Source organism: Balaenoptera borealis (genome assembly GCF_965194805.1).
Source record: "Balaenoptera borealis genome assembly, chromosome: 13".
NCBI classification, from domain to species: domain Eukaryota; kingdom Metazoa; phylum Chordata; class Mammalia; order Artiodactyla; family Balaenopteridae; genus Balaenoptera; species Balaenoptera borealis.
This window is the reverse complement of record NC_138870.1, coordinates 37900836-37919803: the sequence shown is the minus strand read 5'-3', so window position 1 is coordinate 37919803 and position 18968 is coordinate 37900836. Positions and strand designations below refer to the sequence as shown.

Here is an 18968-nt window from a genome sequence, read left to right as displayed (position 1 = left end):
AAGACAAGCCTGGTGTGTAAGTTCCTTTGTTTGTTAAACCTGCCACCTACCAATCCGGAGCCATCTGCCTCTTCCTGTGGTCTCTCCTTGCCCTTCGTGTACGTGCTCAGTTTCAGATTTCACTCAGGAAGTTCCCGAAGTTTTGAACCAACAAGTTCCTAAAACAGTAAGTTGATGGAAATCAGCTCTGATTTTGAGCCACTTACAGAGATAATCACAAGTGTCTTGGTTTCTCTGTGCCTCTCTTTCCTCATCTGTTATTTCTATTACTGTGGAGCTGATAATCTCATTTATTCAAAGTTGCTCTAGGCTTAAATGAGATTGTTGATGTTTAAGGACTTTGCAAACTGCATATATTGTGTTAGTCAAATTTTAATGGCTTTTAAAATTGTTATTATTTTTGCCTTTAAAGTTTTGTACTGTAAAGGCATGGATATACTGAAAGGAGAATAAGAGCAATGAACAACAACTATTGATATAATAATAGTTCTAATTTCATATATTTCTAACCTGAATTTAGAAGACAACAACCTTTCATAGTTAGAGGCTGAACAAAAGGGTAATTTGGTGAGTTTTGGACATTCTAAGTCAACCACTTGATGCCTGAGATTAGACCGTTTTTATAATTGAATCTGCACCTGGTATTTTTATTAGTCTGCTTATGTGGTGGGAAATCAATTTAGGTTTCTAGACACTGCAGACAGGATAGACACTGTAGACAGGATAGACACCTGTCAGGGGCCAGAGACTCATTTGATTCATGATGGCAATTGTAGTGATGCAGTTTAAGTGCAAAAGAAGAAAAGAATTCTTACCGATTGCTTTGTTATTGGGAGACGGACAGATCCCTTCTCTTTACTTTTACTACTAATGCACTAAACATACTTAAAGAAGCTCTAGTCTGATTCTTTTTCAGTAAACATCCATATTTGCTACCACAGATACACTTGCATTAAGCTACAGTCTATTTTATATAGAAAGAAACCAGTTTCTAGCTCTCCATCTCGCCCTCACTCTCCTCTCTCCCATTAACTATGTGTGTGGAGGATAGGATACACTGCATTCAAACTCCATCCTGGTTGTCCCATGACTAAAAATGAATATTTTGATGTAATTGCTTCTGACCTGCTTCATTATTTATTAATAATTGCTTGAAAATGCCACCCGTTGTGTTCTTAGTGGGATTTTTAGGCTTCTGCACGCAATAAAAATGGAAAACTTGGAAAGAAAGTTTTGTTTTAAACTCAAGCGGTTCTCCAATTAAAAAGACCTAATACAGCATGGGTGTGCTGGTAAGTTCTTCTGTAAGGCTTCCTAGTAGCAATTAAGGGCCCCTTGTCTCAGCCTGTTTTTCTCTGAAGAGGCAGTTCAAATGATGGTCGTCAGCCCTTCTTTGAAAAGAAATTCAGCTTACTTTGATTTTTGTCCATAAAAGAATGATCATTCACAGTTCTCTAGAAACAGGGGGTGGTAGGCAGGATTTATCTTAAGAATAATTTCATTGCCAGAAACTTTTATGTTAATTTTCATATGTGAGAACTGGTATTTTGTGGCTGAGTTTGAGATGCTTGGAATGAAAGTAAGCTCAGAAAATCACCACAAGGGTATAATGGCTCTTGGTAGTTTTAGTGGGTTCCACAGTCTCATTGCTTGTGAGAGTAATAATAATATGTATCATAATTCTAAAAGCCAACACGTGGTGTTGCTACATGCCAAGCACAGCTAGTCATCTGCATAGCTGGCATTGGAAACTTATTTTTCTGGGTTGAGAATTTGTTCTCATAACCATCTATTTTTTTATGTGTGGTTCCTAACAGGAGACCTTGTTGAGAAATTGCTTAATACATACCTGAATTTAATTATGAATTCTGAAAACTGAAATGATAACAAAAATAAAGTAAAATTATTCTCACGTGGTGGTTTCTTTGACTTGACTTTCTGGTGAGGACTAGAGTTGGATCTTAGAGTAATAATCACAGGAACTCAGAAGTCTCTCTGAACGGTATATAATCTTTGAGATGAAAATAGAAGGCAGGGATGCTAATTTTACAAATTGGGAAACAGAAATGCAAATGGGGAAAGTGACCTTTCTTAAAATCACTACTAAGCGAGTCCCTTAAGGAACTAAAAATGTTATGTTATATAATTACTTCTTTCTGGATTATTTTCTATGTTGATGCTCCCGAATTTGCCTTTCTGTTTGTGAGTGGCAGTTAAGCATGAGTAAGGATGCCACATTCAGGAGGCAGGGCAATTTAGTGGAAGGAATACTGGACCAGAAATTGTCATCCCCATTACACCTCTAGCATGCCTGGTGCCTTTGGGTGAATCACAGAATTGTGATAGCTGTCCTTGTTAAGCGTTGTGAGAATAAAATGGAATGTAGGTTCAAAGGGGAAAATATATTATTTATACATTTTTGAAGGACAAATGTTGTATGGTGCCAGACGTGCAGCATTGTATAGTACGTGTACAAAGTTATATATGTTGTCCCTGCTGTGCTACAGATTTAGTGTTTTTATGGCCCATCCTTTTATCCTCTTCTCATTCCTGTGATTCCTATGATTTACTCAGGCATGCCTATGACTTTAGGTACTGTATTCTGATGACCTCTACATTTATACCGCTGACCTTGACCTCTCTCTTGAGATCAAATTCTGTAGTGCCAGCCTCCTACCGGACATGTCCACATGCACGTTCCAGAACACCTCAGAACGACCGTTTCTAAAACTGAAATCCCATTTGGGTACCATCATGCTTCTACTGCATTTTCCTTTCATTCTGTCTCTCAAGCTAGAAGCTTTGGATTCAATTGGATTCAATTTTCTCCTGTTCTTTTGCCTTTTGCTTGTGTTTTATCAGTGACCAAATTCTTTAGATTCTGCTTTCTAAAAATCTCTTGAATTCTATAATAATAAAATTATTATACTCCCTAATTGTTTTGAGCTACTCACAGAGTTCAGGCTCCCATCAAATCCTTCCCGGACTCAGGCATAATATAGTTTTGAAACACATGTTTTTAAGGGGGAACAATAGATTTAAATATCATTAAGTTGAGGTAAGGATTGGTGGGAGATGGTGTTCTGTTGACAGAAAGCTGAAAATTACTATACTTCCTAGAGGTGCTCTCTCTGCCTCATTCAGTAATTTGTCTTCACCTGGGGATTATAGATTCATGCAAGACCCAGTTTTTAAACCCCTATACAAGTGAACTTGGTTAATCAGGATGGAAAAAAAAGAATTTCATTTTTCCTGTCCCTAAAGCATAGGCTGAATGGAGCTTCTGCAGGACATGTTTGGTATTGGAGGGTCCCTTCTTCCTGCAAGTCACTGTAACCGCCACAGAGGGAGCAAAACAGGAAGGTAATGGGCTGGGAGGAGAGCCTAGACAGGGTGAGAGAGCGTGTCCTGAATTGTGACCCTGCGTAAGTGAATAGGCTTAAGTCCAAGCTGGATGGAGGAGACCCTCTGGGACCACACTTACCACCCTGGCGGGATAGAGGATGGTTCTGCCCTGCAGGTCTCCTTAAGCACTTCCTTAAGCATCTCAATGCAGATATCCATCTGGGGTTCACTTGGCCCTTCTCACATCAACATGCCTGACAGGCAGTGAAAGAACCAGTAAGTAGTTCTGTATCACGATTCCTGGTGAAAGCCAAAAACATCAATTTGATTTAGAAAAGGTGGTTTAGGGATGTCAAAATGTGATATTTAAAATATGTGAAATTTAACAAAAAGTCAGTAGTCACCTGAATTGCCAGTTTCTCAAGAGTTTTCCCAATGTTCAACTTTTTTTCTTTCTTCAAATATTCCACATGGCTACCAGAGACATTTTTCCAAAATGCAGATTGACAGATCTTTAAAAAAATGGTTTCCCTTCAACTACACTTGCCTTCCTCATGTTTTCAACCATGGTGGTTTACATTTTTACCAACAATACTCAAATGTAATCCATTTTTTAGGTCCTTCTTCCTTTCATCATAAGGTCAGTCTTCACATTTCATCTGAAAACAAAACAAATAAAAACCCACACAAATAATATAGCCTCTCAACCCTTCTCACAAATCTGACTCCAAAAGCAGTGGAGAATAATATTGAGATTTAGTGAAGGTTTTCTTTGCGTACCAAATGACAAAGCTTTCTAAAAATCCTCTTCAAGCATCTCTTCTCTAAAGTTCCACCTTGTCAGGCAGCTGCCACACTTTTCTCAATTTCTTTTCTCTCACTATAAGAGCTCAAGCTTCCTGGGCTACACCTTCCCATCTCTCTGTGGCTCTGATCATCATTCCTGTATTTAATGTAGTCCTTCCTCAGTTTCCTTCATTTATGTCCCCATCTATCACCCTGTTCAGCAAGGCAAAGGACGCTGCTCAAGCTCTACCTGCCTGAAAAGGGTCGGAGCGGGGCGGGGAGGCGGGCGGGGGGGGGAGTGTAATAGTTGTAATTCAATTTTAATTTGTTTTTATCTAGCAAATTGAAATGAAGTCATGAAGTTTGTGAATGATTCACTTGTATATAAATCGGAGTGGATTAAAAGTTAACACTAGATAAATCTTTCTCACAGAGTCTCATTTTCTGTGCCTCCTTGGGAAGCAGACGGTTTTGGATCTCAGAGGAATTGGATGGCATCTCTGCAAAGCCTGTCTTCTCTCTAGTGGAATCTAGGGAGAAACTATTACATTTACCATGGCTGAAATTGCGTATTATTATTACGCTTTTGAACTGTGATTATTGACTAGAACTGAGGAAGTTTCTTTTTGGAAACTAGGAAGTTTCTTTTTCCTAAAACCTGGAACCAGTATCCTGGGCCTGACTTCATTGCCCTGGATTAGGTGCCTGTTTCTGAATCAATTACTGTGTACAGGAATAGGCGACACTCTGATTGGGTACTTTTAGCACAGAGGAAGCCATGGGTTAAGAGTGGGGAGGGATCGTTTTTCAGTGGCAGATAAGAGTTATTATTATTTATTTTTTATTCTTTACCTAGAGAGTAAATCGAGGATGGTGACAGAAACAAGTGTCTATTACATTGGCACACAAAGCCCTGCCTCTCCTCTTCAGCTTTCCTACCCAGCCCCATCCTGCAATGGCTGCTACTTGCTGTTTCAGCCATGTCATGCCCCTTCACATCACTTTGCTTTTTCATAAGCTATTTCTATGACTGGGATGCTTTTCCCTCTCTTCTCTACCTGGTGAGCTCCTGACCAAATGCCTTCTGTTTTGAGATCCTTCCCTCCAGATGATGTTGGCTACTTTTCCCTCTGTGGTCCAACACCACTTTGTACTTACGTGTATGACAGCGTTTCTTTTATTTTATTGGGATTATTTGTCCCCTCCTCCATTTTATGGGTATCTCAAGGGCTTCTCCATGTCTATGCATCCCCAGTGATGGACACAGACCTGGTGATTACATTGTTAATTCCATAAATTTGTGTGGCTGGAAAGGTGGGGAACTTTAGATTAATCTCATAATCTCTGTTTCATCAAGGTTGTGGTTTTCAGCCTGATTTCTGCTGCACTGTTCCAAAGGGAATGCTTGGAAATGTGTGGGAGAACTTTGGGTTGTCACAATGACTAGGACTGAGTGCCACTGGCATTCACTGGGCCAGGACCAGGGGTGCTAAATGTTCTGTAGTGCATAGGACAGTCTTCCACAGGAAGGGTTATTCTCTCCAAATGCCAGTAACTTCCCCATTGAGAACTCCTTATCTAGTCTATCTAGTGTAAAGCACAGAAAAGAGGAGAACGATTTGATAGCTACAGAAACTGTGTTTCTGGCTCCCATCAACCCTCTGCACACACTGTGAATAGGAGAGCGTTATGCTCTGTGAGCGGACGGCTTGAATGATAGGTTTTTCCTGTCCACTAAATCCATTTCTACCCCGGCTATTTCTCCCATGTCCTCTGGGTCCTGAGGTTGGAGTGCACGACTAAACCACAGGAAAGCGCCGGATAAAAATCTGCTCTCCCACTCAAATCTCTCTTGTCTAGGTGTTCTCTATGCCTGGGGAGAGGGACGTGTGAATTGAGTTCTGTGCATTTCTTTCAAAAGTACGGCAAGATAATTTGATCTTAATGTTTCATCCACTGCACAGAAGGCTGAGAGTGACTAATTTCAATGATCTTTTAAAAAATCTATTTATAGCAAGCCTTCTGGCTACAGATATCAATGTGGAAGGTGGCACATTGATTTAAATCCAGTTTTCTGTCACGAGGTGTCAGAAAAGCTAAATGGCTCTGTCATGGTTTTTTAGGTCCTTTTCTCGGAAGGACATCCTTTTGTTCAATGTTGACACTGACGTGGCTGTGGTATCCAGGATTTAGGAAGAGTGTGAGGAGAAAACTTGGGAGCTCAGTTCTTCAAACAGGGCTCTTTGATTCTTCACCTCAAAGACATTTTTGAAAAAAGATCTCTGAAACACAAGCTCAGTCATTCATGTGGTTTACTGTCCTGTGTTATGTGTAGCAAAAAGTCTTTTTGAACCAATTTACCAGGAGTGTCTGGAGCTTGGTATTTATCAGCAGTTGCTTGGTAATGTTTTCTGAAAGATGTTGCCTGTAAAGGATGCTTTATAAAGCCAAGTTCTAGTCTCTTTACTGTATGTTTCTTTTTTTAGATACTCCCAGAAGTATAAAAGCATCCACTGCTACAGCTGAACAGTTTTTTCAGAAGCTGAGAAATAAACATGAATTTACTGTTCTGGTGACCCTAAAACAGACCCATTTAAATTCCGGAGTGATTCTCTCCATTCACCACTTGGATCACAGGTACGTGCAGCTGCTGGAGTTTCCTGTGTTTTCATTATATATGGTGAAATTAACACATTAAAGAGAAGTAAACAAAAGCAAGATATTCATGATTGGTTTAAAACAGCAAGAATAATTTTGCTACATTATGCAAAATCAGAAACACAAGTAATTGAGATCAGCCTAAAAGCAGAAGGAGCTATTGCTTCTGATGTTGCTAAGAGCGCACGGAAGTCACCATTCCTAAAACCCATTTATTAATTACTAACTTCCTCATGAGTTATCTTCCTCAATGTTAAAGTCAAACATACTTTCTCTTAATTGGTGAACAGTTAGCCGCAAAAATACCGTATTCTGTTTCTTTAGGATATTGCCTGGGTTTAGAGTTTAATAGTCTTATAATTTTAATCACAGACAGATAAATTCTTTTTCAGCGCACTTCTTAGACTGTGGCAGTTACAGCTGTATTCTTGGATGTGTGTTGAATCAAAATGCTGTCTAGTATTTCCTAGCTTCTCGCATGCATAGAAGCATGTAGGAGAGCTGGTGGGAGTAGTGAGGAAGAGGGGAGAGGGGGAAGAAGAAATTCATTCATGACACTTAGCATATACATAAATTGCTACTAAATAATATCAAACAGCTTAAAGTGATTCCTTCCTGAAAGAATAACCACAGTTCTGATAATGAAAGTTCTTCTGTATTTATATAGTTCTTTTTTTTAAAGAGCAATCCTTTTTTTTTTTTTAAATTAATTAATTAATTTATGGCTGTGTTGGGTCTTATTTCTGTGCGAGGGCTTTCTCTAGTTGCGGCGAGCGGGGGCCACTCTTCATCGCGGTGCGCGGACCTCTCACTGTCGCGGCCTCTCTTGTTGCGGAGCACAGGCTCCAGACGCACAGGCTCAGTAATTGTGGCTCACGGGCCTAGTTGCTCCGCGGCATGTGGGATCTTCCCAGACCAGGGCTCGAACCCGTGTCCCTTGCACTGGCAGGCGGATTCTTAACCACTGCGCCACCAGGGAAGCCCTTGTATTCATATTTTGAATGCCCACTTTATGACTATCTGGGGACGTTGGGCAAGTCACATAACCTCTCTGTGCCTCAATTTCCTCATCTGAAATATGAGGATAGAAATAGTACCTCCTTCATAGGTAGTTGTGAGGATCGAAGAGTTTATATATGTAAAGTGTTTTACATATATAATGGATTTAGTAATCCTGTTCAGATGTGGGCAGAAACCTCTTTTCTTGGTTTCTCTTATGAGAGATGGGGCAGCCTGGGACTTGGCAAATCTTTGCTAAATACTAAAGGGCAAACAGAAGCAAATATATGTGGAGAACAAAATATAGAAAATTGACACAGAGAGCAGGGTTCCTGATCATATTCTACCTGGATTACTCTCAGGGATTTAAGGCCCCATCTAATTCTATCTTTAGTCCCAAAGGATTGGCATAACTTCCCAGGCCCCTCACTTGGGTTTCTTTCCTCCCAGGTTTTGGCCTGTGTTTGAAAGGAGGGTGCCATCCTAACATTCACCAGGTAATTGGCTTGGGCTCCTTAAGACTGAGCAAGAAAGGGAGAGGTCCATCTCCCAGGGTTCACCAGGGCTCTTCGCCTTGGTATGTTCCTGGTCCTCGTCTTCAGGTGATTGATATGAGGGGAGCTCCTCGTTTGTAACACTGCGACCCTGCCCTTCTCCAGCGGGCTTTAGGCAACATGATTCACATACAGTGAAAGATATTGTTCCTTCACAGAGCAGCCTGACTTATTGCTGATTATTTCTGTTTGCTAAGAAAATTTCCCCTGTATCTTGGGCACTAGATTTTTCTAAGCCCTGTGGCTTCCTACTACCCCATTTGTAGAGACATGGAACTCGCCTAACCTTTTTCCAGATGACATTCCTCACGACCATCCCATCCAGATGGTCAATGTTTTGTTGGTCCCTAGAGTTGAATACATTAACTCTACAAATATTTGACCAGCATAGATTTCTTATAAACTATGCACTTTCCAACTGATACGTATTAAAATAGTTTGAAAATTTTTTTTAGCACCTTAGACATAGTAAGGATATGGACCACCGAAATACCCAACTTTTATCAGGTAGGTCCTTGAAGGAAGATTTGCTGTCAGACAGATCCTATCTTACTATTCCTATGAAGTAAATTTGTTAAAGTTATGTGTAGGGTTTTAGATTGACTTATTTCAATTAAAAATAATATTTGTTTTTTTCAAATTAGCATAGCAATATATTTTCATTGTAGAAAATGTGGACAACTGACAAGTGTAATAAAGAAATAGGAAAACTCATACAAATCATGTCACCAGAAGAAGACTGATGTTGAAATTCTGTCATATTTTAATCCAGTTTTTTGTCTGTGTCGGTGTTTGTTCTTACTTTTGGATACTGAACTCATTTCCTTTTTTAACTTTAATAAATAACACCGTGATGAACATATTTACACATAAATCTTTGGGCTCAGCTCTCATGCTTTCCAGTTATTCTTGTTAAATTGATTATTAATTCTTCATTCTTCCTTTGTATCATCTTTAAATTTGATAACATTTACCTAAACAAATACCATATTTGAGATATAAGGTATTTTTCTATGATACTTAAAATCATGTCTATTTGGAAGGCACTTTTCATTTGCTTGGGAAGCCAGCAATTATTAAAGGCTTACCGTGTGCTAGGCGCAGTTTTCAGTGCATTCCATGGGTTAGTTCCTTTTACATCAATATTAGATAGCGGTTCAGAGTGCAGATCTGGAGAAGGACTGCGTGCATTCCACTCATAGCTCGAAGACTTACTGGCTTTGTGACCTTGGGTAAATCACTTACCTCTTCTGAACCTCAGGTTCCTCATCTGTAAATCCGTATAAAGTGCTTGATGATACTAGAGAAAAAAATCCACAAAAGTCCCATCATATTGCAAGGTCATTATTCTCATTACCATTTTACAGATAAGAAAAACAAGTCTTAGAGAGGTTAAGTTGTTAAGGGCTCCCAAGAGTAAATGCAGGTAGGGTTTAAACTCAGGTAGTGTGATTATAGAGCTGGTCTCCTGCACCTCTGTGCTGTGCCTTCTCTCAGTGTCTGAAGTTGTTAGACTAGCTTCTCTTCTGCCTGTTTTTTCACAGTGTCACTTATCTAGATGGTGACAGAGTCGGCACCCAAACCCACCTCTTCTGATTTTTTTTATTCCAGTTTTATTGAGATATATCAAGAATTGACATGCAGCACTGTATAAGTTTAAGGTGTACAGCATAATAATTTGACTTACATACATCATGAAGTGGTTATCACAGTAAGTTTAGTGAGCACCCCTCATCTCATATAGATACAACATCAAAGAAATAGAAAAATAATTCTCCTTCTGCTGAGAACTCTTAGGACTTACTCTCTTAACAACTTTCATGTATAACACACAGCAGAGTTAATTATCTTTACCATGTTGTACATTACATCCCTAGTACTTATTTATCTTATAACTGGAAGTTTGTACCTTTTGATAGCCTTCATCCAATGCCCTCTTCCTCCATCCCCTGCTTCTGGTAAATTATCTTTACCATGTTGTACATTACATCCCTAGTACTTATTTATCTTATAACTGGAAGTTTGTACCTTTTGACAGCCTTCATCCAATGCCCTCTTCCTCCATCCCCTGCCTCTGGGAACCACAAATCTGATTTTTTTTCTATGAGTTTGTTTGTTTGTTTTTGAAGCATAATTGACCTACAGCACTATTAGTTCCTGTTACGCAACGTATTTCTATATATTTCAAAATGATCACCACAGTAAGTTAAGGTGGCACCATACATACACACATACGTAGTTATTGACTATCTTCCCCACACTGTACATTTCATACCTGTGACTCGTTTATTTTATAACTGGAAGTTTGTACCTCTGAGTCTCCCTCACTTCTTTCTCTCCTTGCCCCAAACCCTCTCTCCTGTGGCCATCACCTGTTTGTCTCTGTATCTGTAACTCTCTTTCTGTTTTGTTATGTTTGTTCATTTGTTTTGGTTTTTAGGTTCCACATATGAGTGAAATCATACGGTATTTGTCTTTTTCTGTCTGACTTATTTTACACTCAGCATAATTCTGATTCCCGAGTCCGGTATTTTTACGCATCCACTGTGATATCTCCTAACCTCCCATCACCCTCACAGACCTTGTGCTTTGGTTTGTATTGTTTTTTTTCCTGTTGTTGTTGCTGAAGGTGTTTTTCTTTCCTTAGTCTTATTCTCACCCATCTCTTTAGTGTCATCATTTCCTGAACACTTATTTACTCTCTGCTTATTTTCACAAAAAATTAAGGAGGTTTATAGAGATATCTACGGGATAATAAGACAAAAATAAAATGAAATATTCAAACCAAGGCAAAGAAGAAATAGACAACCACTTAGATGATAAGGGAATGCAACTATTCTTGGTTCTGAGACCAGAGACTTATTTCTCCTATGACCTTTTATGGTAAAATATAGTGAGTGCCTTTAGAGGAACAAGTTCAGAGGACCTCGTGTCAGCTGGTGGCATCAAGCCACAGCACGCTTCAGAAAAAGCAAATCTATAACGATGCCAGTAACGTGAATCTAGGTGTAAAGGTGTTTGAAGTTGTGCTGTCTTCGAGGCCCTTGGTAGTGTGCACAAAAGTTCTGTGCAACCAAGTTTTACTGCTCAGAATGCCAATAGCACCTCCTATATGAAATCCTGATAAAATACCATGTCTTCTAGGCAATATTCTTTACCAATTGCTTTTCCCAGTGTCTTGAGCATAATACTGAATTCAAGTTAGACTTCTCTGATAAATACCCAAATTGCAGCTATTCTTTGTTGACAGTTAAATGAGGGTTAAGTGTTGAGCCTCAGCAGCAGTTGAGTTGGAGGAAATACTGACATTTTATTATAAAAATTGAGGAGCCAAATAAGGCCATGCCTGAACAGAAGGTACCCGCATCCTCCTGTGGTGGCTGAAGTAGGCAGTTCCCAAGGGCAGGGCCAGGCTTTTTCTGGGTAAGTAGTGTGGATTCTACTCTAGCGTACTGATGGATGGATCCTCTAGAATGTCGAAATTTTAACTATGCTACAAATTTCAAACATTACATAAAATATTAATACTTATAGTGAATTTTACAAATTAGGAAGATCACAAAGAAGGAAGCAAAAACCATCTGTAATTTTATCCCCCTGGGGATATTTTCTACTAATACTTTCAGTTATAAATGTCTACTTAAAATGTATAGATATACTATTTTTTAAAAAAATTAAATCACACTGTACATAATATTTTATAACTTTTTATAATTCAGCAAAATTTTTTGAGGATTTTCCTATGCCAATAAATATCCATTTATAATCTGTTCATTAATGACCAAAGAGTATTCCATTACTGGGTGCAAATTAAATCAGGGAAATCAAATTCTCACAGTTTTAATTTTGTCATTAAAAAAGCCAAACTATCCAAAAAATGTCAAATTTTGCTCAGTAGAACTATCTGAGGTATCCATTAAGATGACTAGCTTGCAAAATATGGTCCTGGATAAGTGAATACATTTATGTGCTTCAAAGGATGGTTAGCTGTAAACCAGTTAAATGTTGAAAAATGCTCATCAAAATAAACAGGTGATGTCATCCTTTAACTGGCAGTGATTAGATGTGGATCCAGCTTTCCGTCAGGCCTGTCCTAGTTCACAGAAGAGCTCTTCCTCATGAGGAAAGAAGCTCATTTCCTAGTTGCTTTTGGGAGTGTGGGGGGTGGTGAGGTCGTGGTGCTCTGCTGACCTCAGTTTCTTGCCTGCTTGGTAGAAGGCCAGAGGTTGAGTTATTCCCCCGTGAGTTAGGCTTTGTGAGTTTGACCATAGAGTGCCTGCTGCAGAGCAAACACTAAATAAACATGAATGTTATTACTAGAGGTGATGTGAAGCGGCTTCCCTGCTTCTCGTGTCAGTCCCTGGCTTCACTCTCATCTCCATGCGGCTTGATGGCAGTGAGCTATCCTGAGATATCTGGCTATTGTGCATCTTGCTCTGACTCCAGATGAAGTAGGGAGAGGTCAGTGAGAAATAGAGGCTGCGGGGAATGTCAGCTCCGGCACTGGCAGAGACGGAGAAAAGTGGTATCATTCAGTAGGAGTATAAATGCCAGGCACAGTGGCCAGTCTGCCTATCATCTATGTGTAGGTCTCTTTCTTTCTGCTCATCCAAGTCCGGTTCACACTTCAGAACTTCACTCACAGCTCCGTGAAGCTTTTACCTTGACCGTGACCTTCCCAGTTTACATTAATTTCTTTCTCCAGGTTTTTAAATCTGGGCCCCTCCTTTTGGCATTCTAACATATAACATCTTGTTGTTTCAATGTTTCACATATATACATATGTATTAATTGCATATAAGACGGTAAAAAGTATCATTCACTGCCTTTGATCACAATTTAAATTTTAAAAATCTAAATCTATTTGGTACCAAATACTTACTGAAGATTTTTAAAATTTAAATTATAATTGTAATTAAAAAAAAATTGGTAATACATCCCATGGTTCAAAATTTAAAAGGCACAATAAGATATAGAGAAAAAGTCTACCTTCATCCCTCCCCAGCCACCTGATTTCTGTCCCTGGGGGCAGCCACTATTATCATTAAAGACATTTTGAAAATAAGAAAAGTTAAAAGAAGTAAATGTTTCTCAGCCAGTCAGTGGTGTGCTGGAGCGGGCTCCTACTGGCTGATAAGAGTTGAAACTTTGTGAGCTGGCTGACATTACTGTTGTAGCTTGAAGTAGACTATAGAAATAAGCAAGTGCTACAGAGTAGAGCTATTTTTAAAAAATGTATTTTTGTTGATAAATATTCTTTTTTCAATGAGTCTACTTTTTTCATATTTCTTTTCTTCTATCTTCCCTAAACAAATGGATAAATGAACCAATATCTTAGAATTATTTCTCTAGAGAACAGAGAGCCGAATGTTAAACATTTATCAGCACCATGCCTGCGGTGGTTGTAGACAACCACCATAAGACTCCAGGATGTAGCTTTCTAATCCTTTTCCCAGTAGTACTTCTGCGTTTGCCTGAAATTTTATGTAGCTGACAACGATTTTTGATTAGATTTGGTTTTTTTTGCTGTAAAGGATTATGCATTAAACTTGCATACGCCATTTTACCTGCCATGCTGTCATACAAAGTTAGATGCTAAATAAATATTTGGTGGATGAAAAAATGAGTGAAAGATCGAGCGAAAGATCATCATGAGTACACCAGGAATCACAAATGACATCAAAGTTTTCTCCAGGCTAGGGTAAAGGATCTGGAGAATGTTCAAATTGCTCTATTGATGCAGGGTGCCTTATCTATCCTGAAATGCCATTAGCTCTAGGCGTGAGGATTTCACTAACTGGCAGACGCTGCTTCCAAATGACTGTAAGTCAAGTTCTTAGAGAATAACGACACCTGTAATGAGCTATGTAGCAACATCTCAGCCACTGTGTGAAAGCTGGAAACCTAATCACACAACTCTGTTGGTGTGGACATATGAGACTAATGGACGCGCTCTGGGTCTTGGGGTGTCTGAAGTGAGCTAAGAGCAGGATGGAAGTGGGAAAGGCAGACATCACAGTATCTTGGGACTGGAAGTGCGCTTAAGTCACATCTTGGTACTGAAAGGCAGCTTCAAACAAAGTGACATCATTATGAAGCTACTGGGAACCTTATAAGCAGTGCCCTGGTGCGCCGTGAGCAGTCTCATTTGGCCTCCCAACCTGAGATGCTGGTTTCCAATGATGTTTTTCAAGTAGGGGCTGCTGTTAAAAATTGGACCACAAACTTCACGTGAGCACAGTGTAAAAAGATTGTTGGCTCTTCTGGCATTTCTGTGTATGTTTAGCCAACATCAGTATTACCTAAAAACAACAGACAATAATATATGGTACTTTATGTATGAAAGAATTAAGACACTTAGTCAGATCAAAGGAGTTTTCTCATCATTACAGTTTTCTGGCTATTGTGTTTTGAAAGGAAAAAAACAAAGACTAGAGAAATCATTCTAAGATATTATTCATTTATCTATTTGTACAAGAAATATAGAAGAGAAATATGAAAACAGTAAAGGCTAATTGAAAAGTGAAAGTATATTTGTAAGTGAAAATGAATGAGAAAATTTCCCCGAATTCCAAAAGGACTCTGTTCTCTTTTTCCATGTTTTGCAAAACTGCACTTTCTTCAGGATACATAAAATCCTTTTGCTGTCCCTAGGTGTAGCTTTGGTACAATCCCCTAGATTATATTCTGTGGTTTAAAATTTCCTTTATGAGAAGTTTATGGTCTACTCTACAGAATAGAAAATTTGGCATGATTTTGGGCAGTTTGGGAGAAGTAAGAAAAAAGTTCATCTGTCCCTGATGCTACCTAACTTTTTTCTTTGGATGTTGAAGAATTTGTGACAATGGAGAGATTATCTCAGCCAATATTTGACTCTGCAATGAATACTGATACATAGGCATTAATGCAAATACTGTTGATTAGTTTACTATTGATCTTTTAATTGAAGATCTGGAAAGGGGACAATGGTACATCTGTATTTAACTTTCCATCTTAATCTGCCCCGCTGTATTCAATGAATGATCATTTTGTCCTGCCTAACAAAGAAAAGAAATGGACATCTTGAACTTAGATCTAGGTATACTTATCTAGTGTAATATCTAATAGGTGAAGCTGGTGGTCCCAATGCCAGGTACCCAGAAGCCCATTCTTTTCTCACATATTTGTAATGTCAAATGCAGTACCAAATCCCTATCAATTCAGAGGTCTCTTTCTGGGCCTTGTATTCTGCTCTACTGATTGCCTGTGGCTCCTGCAGGAAGACCACACTACTCTGATTACTGTAGTTTTATAAGATTGCTAACTCATAGTTCAGGTCTCTGTTCTTCCTGTTCAGATTCTTTTGCTATGCTTGAAACTTTATTCTTTGGTATAAACTTTAGAATCAGTTTGATAAGTTTTATGAAAAAAATGCCATTGGGATTTGTATTGGAATTATATCATATTTATAGATTAATGTGCTAACATTTTTCTGATATTCATTTTTTAAAATCCAGGGATATGACTTATCTCGCCATTTTCTTTCATTTCTTCTTTATAATTATCTCTATAAAGGGCATACACATATTTTGTTAGATTTTTTCCTAGGAACCTTATAGGCTATTCTGTTACTCAAGTGGGAGCTTTATTTTTCCATTATATTTTCTAATTTGTAAAAGACTTAAGTTACTATATTACCAGAAAAATGGATTCTGATTTGTATCAAAAGTAACATCTTCTATAGTATTTAACTTGCTTTCTCTTTTGTCTCTAGAGGAAAGTTGGATTATTTGGATGCAACTCAAGTATTATAAGAAAATTTTCAAGGTGCCATCAAAGCTCATTTAATTCTCTTTTCTTAATCTGCCATACATTGATATGCGCTGACATTTCAATGATCTTTTCCAAGATGAATGTTGAGGAATTGTTGTAATATATTTTAATTCTTTGGCCTTAAGACTCTTCTCCTTTTAGTCTTAACAGTGTCGTTGAGAAACTTCCCAAATGCTGTTTAGGCCTTTGGTCAATCACTTAAAATCATTTTTCAAAAGACTGATTTAACAAATTAAAATGATCTTCCTGCAGTTTATTATGAAGTGATAGGAAATAGAATTGAGCTTATTTGTAACTTGTTTTGTTATCTCCTGTAGTGTGGTGAAGCATGTACCTTTTAAAAAAGTCCATGCAAAATATTATTTTGGTGTCCTTATTGACATGGAGTTTATGTTATCTCCATTACTTAAGAAATCTTATTTCCCTAGCTGTTATATACACTTGCATTCCATTGATCTTGGCAAGGAGTCATATTTTTGAAACCATATATTGATGTATTTCATAATAGTTGAATGAAAGTCATTCAAATTTTGCCTCTTCTTTTCAGTGATTTTACCCATTGAGCATTTAAAGAGGGAGATGATTGGCATGCTGTCATCTTTCCTTTGTATTTTAACCTTTGGTTATTTAAAACTCTAGGTGGTGTAAAAATTATGTTTGATTATTATTGAGGATGTGAGTGCACTAGAGAATACATGAATCAGTGAATATTTCAGCTTAAATCCATTTAATTTAACCGGTAAAAATACCCTGAACAGCACCGAAAAGAAAGTAAGATATGTGTTTTGAGGAAACAATTTACTTTGCAGATGACTTGAACTATACACTTTGAAGCACTGAGCACTATATTTAAAATACCTTTTGCTAAATATGATATCTGAGAAATGACTGTCATTTCTAAAATTTACTGTTCTTTGAATATTAGTGAATTTGTACATTTTCATATATTTATTAGTAAGTTGTTGGTGTCTCTGATTAGATGAATAGTTTCTAAATATCCTTTGCCATTTTTATACCAGAGTCTTGTCATTTTTCTTGTTTATTTGTAAAATTCTTTATATGTTAAGAATGTCAACTCACTGTCAGTTATATATGCAGGAGAGTTCCCAGGTTAATGATTGCTTTTAGTTGAAAAATGTTTTTTGAAATCATTTCAAACCTACAGAAAAGTTACAAAGACAGTACAAAGAACTCCTACCTCTTCTCTCACCAGATTCCTAATTGGTAATATTTTTAGCTCATTTGCTCCATCACCCTCTATCTCTGTCCAGTATGCCTTTTACTGACAATATACTCCATTACCCTTAAATACTCTAGTATATATTTTATTAAAACAAGGACACTCCCTGTATAACCAACATACACAATACAATCAAGAAATCAACATTGACAGCACAATATCATCCAATCTCAGACCCCGCTTAAATTTCACCAACTATCTAAACAATGTCTCTTTTTCCTTCTTGGGCCATAATTCCATTCTAGAACACATGTTTCATTTGGTTGTCATATCTTATAATTTCCTTCAATCTGGAGCAGTTCCAGTCTTTCCCTGTTTTTTGTATCCTTTAGAGTCTCAGAAGTATAGGCATTTCATTCCATATTATCACCCTCAACCTGGGTCCTTCTGATGTTTCCTCATCACACTCAGGCTATGCATTCTTGTTAGGAATACCACAGAAATGATGCTGACCACATCTGGAGGTACACTGTGTCAGTCTGTTCTACTGCTGATGATATTAACCTTGATCACCTGGTCAAGTTAGTGATCTGCCAGGTTCTACACCATTTTTTCCCTTTGATTTTGATCAGTATTTTATGGGGAGATTATTCAATTTCATTCCAATATCCTGTTCCTCATCAGACCTTCACCCACCTGCCTTAACATCCATTGACTGTTCCCACCTGTAAGATACGATTGCTTCTTAGTGACACGAATAAAATGATAAAATGGAAAATTGAACTCATTCTAACTCAAATTCATTTTTTATACTGTCAAAAACTTAAGGAATATGTGTCATGTAAAAATATATTCCTAAAAAATGGTAATTCAGACTTTGTATCTCATCTTAAGTGCATATCTCCATTCACTATGCAAGGTATCTTTAAATTAACTACTGTATTTTTCTTTAATGAAAAGTATTCATTTATACTGAATGAAATTCAGAGAAAATAATATGTTATTTCCATAAAGTTGATTTGCCCAACTTTTCTACCTTTTTCTTGATAGCTTTATATACAGTATTGCATTCATTGAACTAAACTCAAAGACCTTTGTGAAAACAAGATCAGAGTGTATATAAGATACATTTCCAGGCAAATTTTGCTGGAAATACATTTAGCCTTCTATGACATCTAGTTATTGGATTTTCATTTTTTGACATTTCTAATAGGTTAAAAATGCATGTTTTCTACATTTAAAAAATAATTCTGATTGTTATTCATCAGCTAGTAACTGAAATAAATATATGTCAAAATCTTTCTATCCTCCAGTTTGTCAGAATTCAGGATCTATTGCAGGAGTTTTGTTCAATCACATTAAGAAAAGTTGTGCTTATTTTTAATCTCTCCATTTCTAACTAGATTTGAGAATGTAGAGTAATAAGACAGTATAAAAATGTCTGGTCATGTAAAATAAAGATATGGCAGAAATATAAAAATTCTGGACACGAAAAAGGAAGGCCTACATTTATAGCAAATCATCATCCTGGGGAGTGTCAATTCAGGAAAATGATGAAATGGGAACTCTTTGAGGGCCTGGACTTTTGTCTCTTTTTCCCAGTATTCTCTGTGCCTGGTATAGTGCCTGCTGTA

The 18968-nt window shown here is 37.7% G+C and overlaps 1 protein-coding gene across 2 annotated transcripts in view; it reads left to right on the top strand.

The window, feature by feature from the left end:
* NELL2 (neural EGFL like 2) overlaps positions 1–18968 on the top strand; it is a 363845-nt gene that overhangs the window by 44102 nt on the left and 300775 nt on the right. For both annotated transcript variants that reach the window (XM_082349392.1, XM_082349391.1), the window contains exon 4: positions 6618–6768. In XM_082349392.1, the coding sequence (XP_082205518.1) occupies positions 6618–6768 (151 nt within the window). The remainder of the gene's footprint in view (positions 1–6617; positions 6769–18968) is intronic.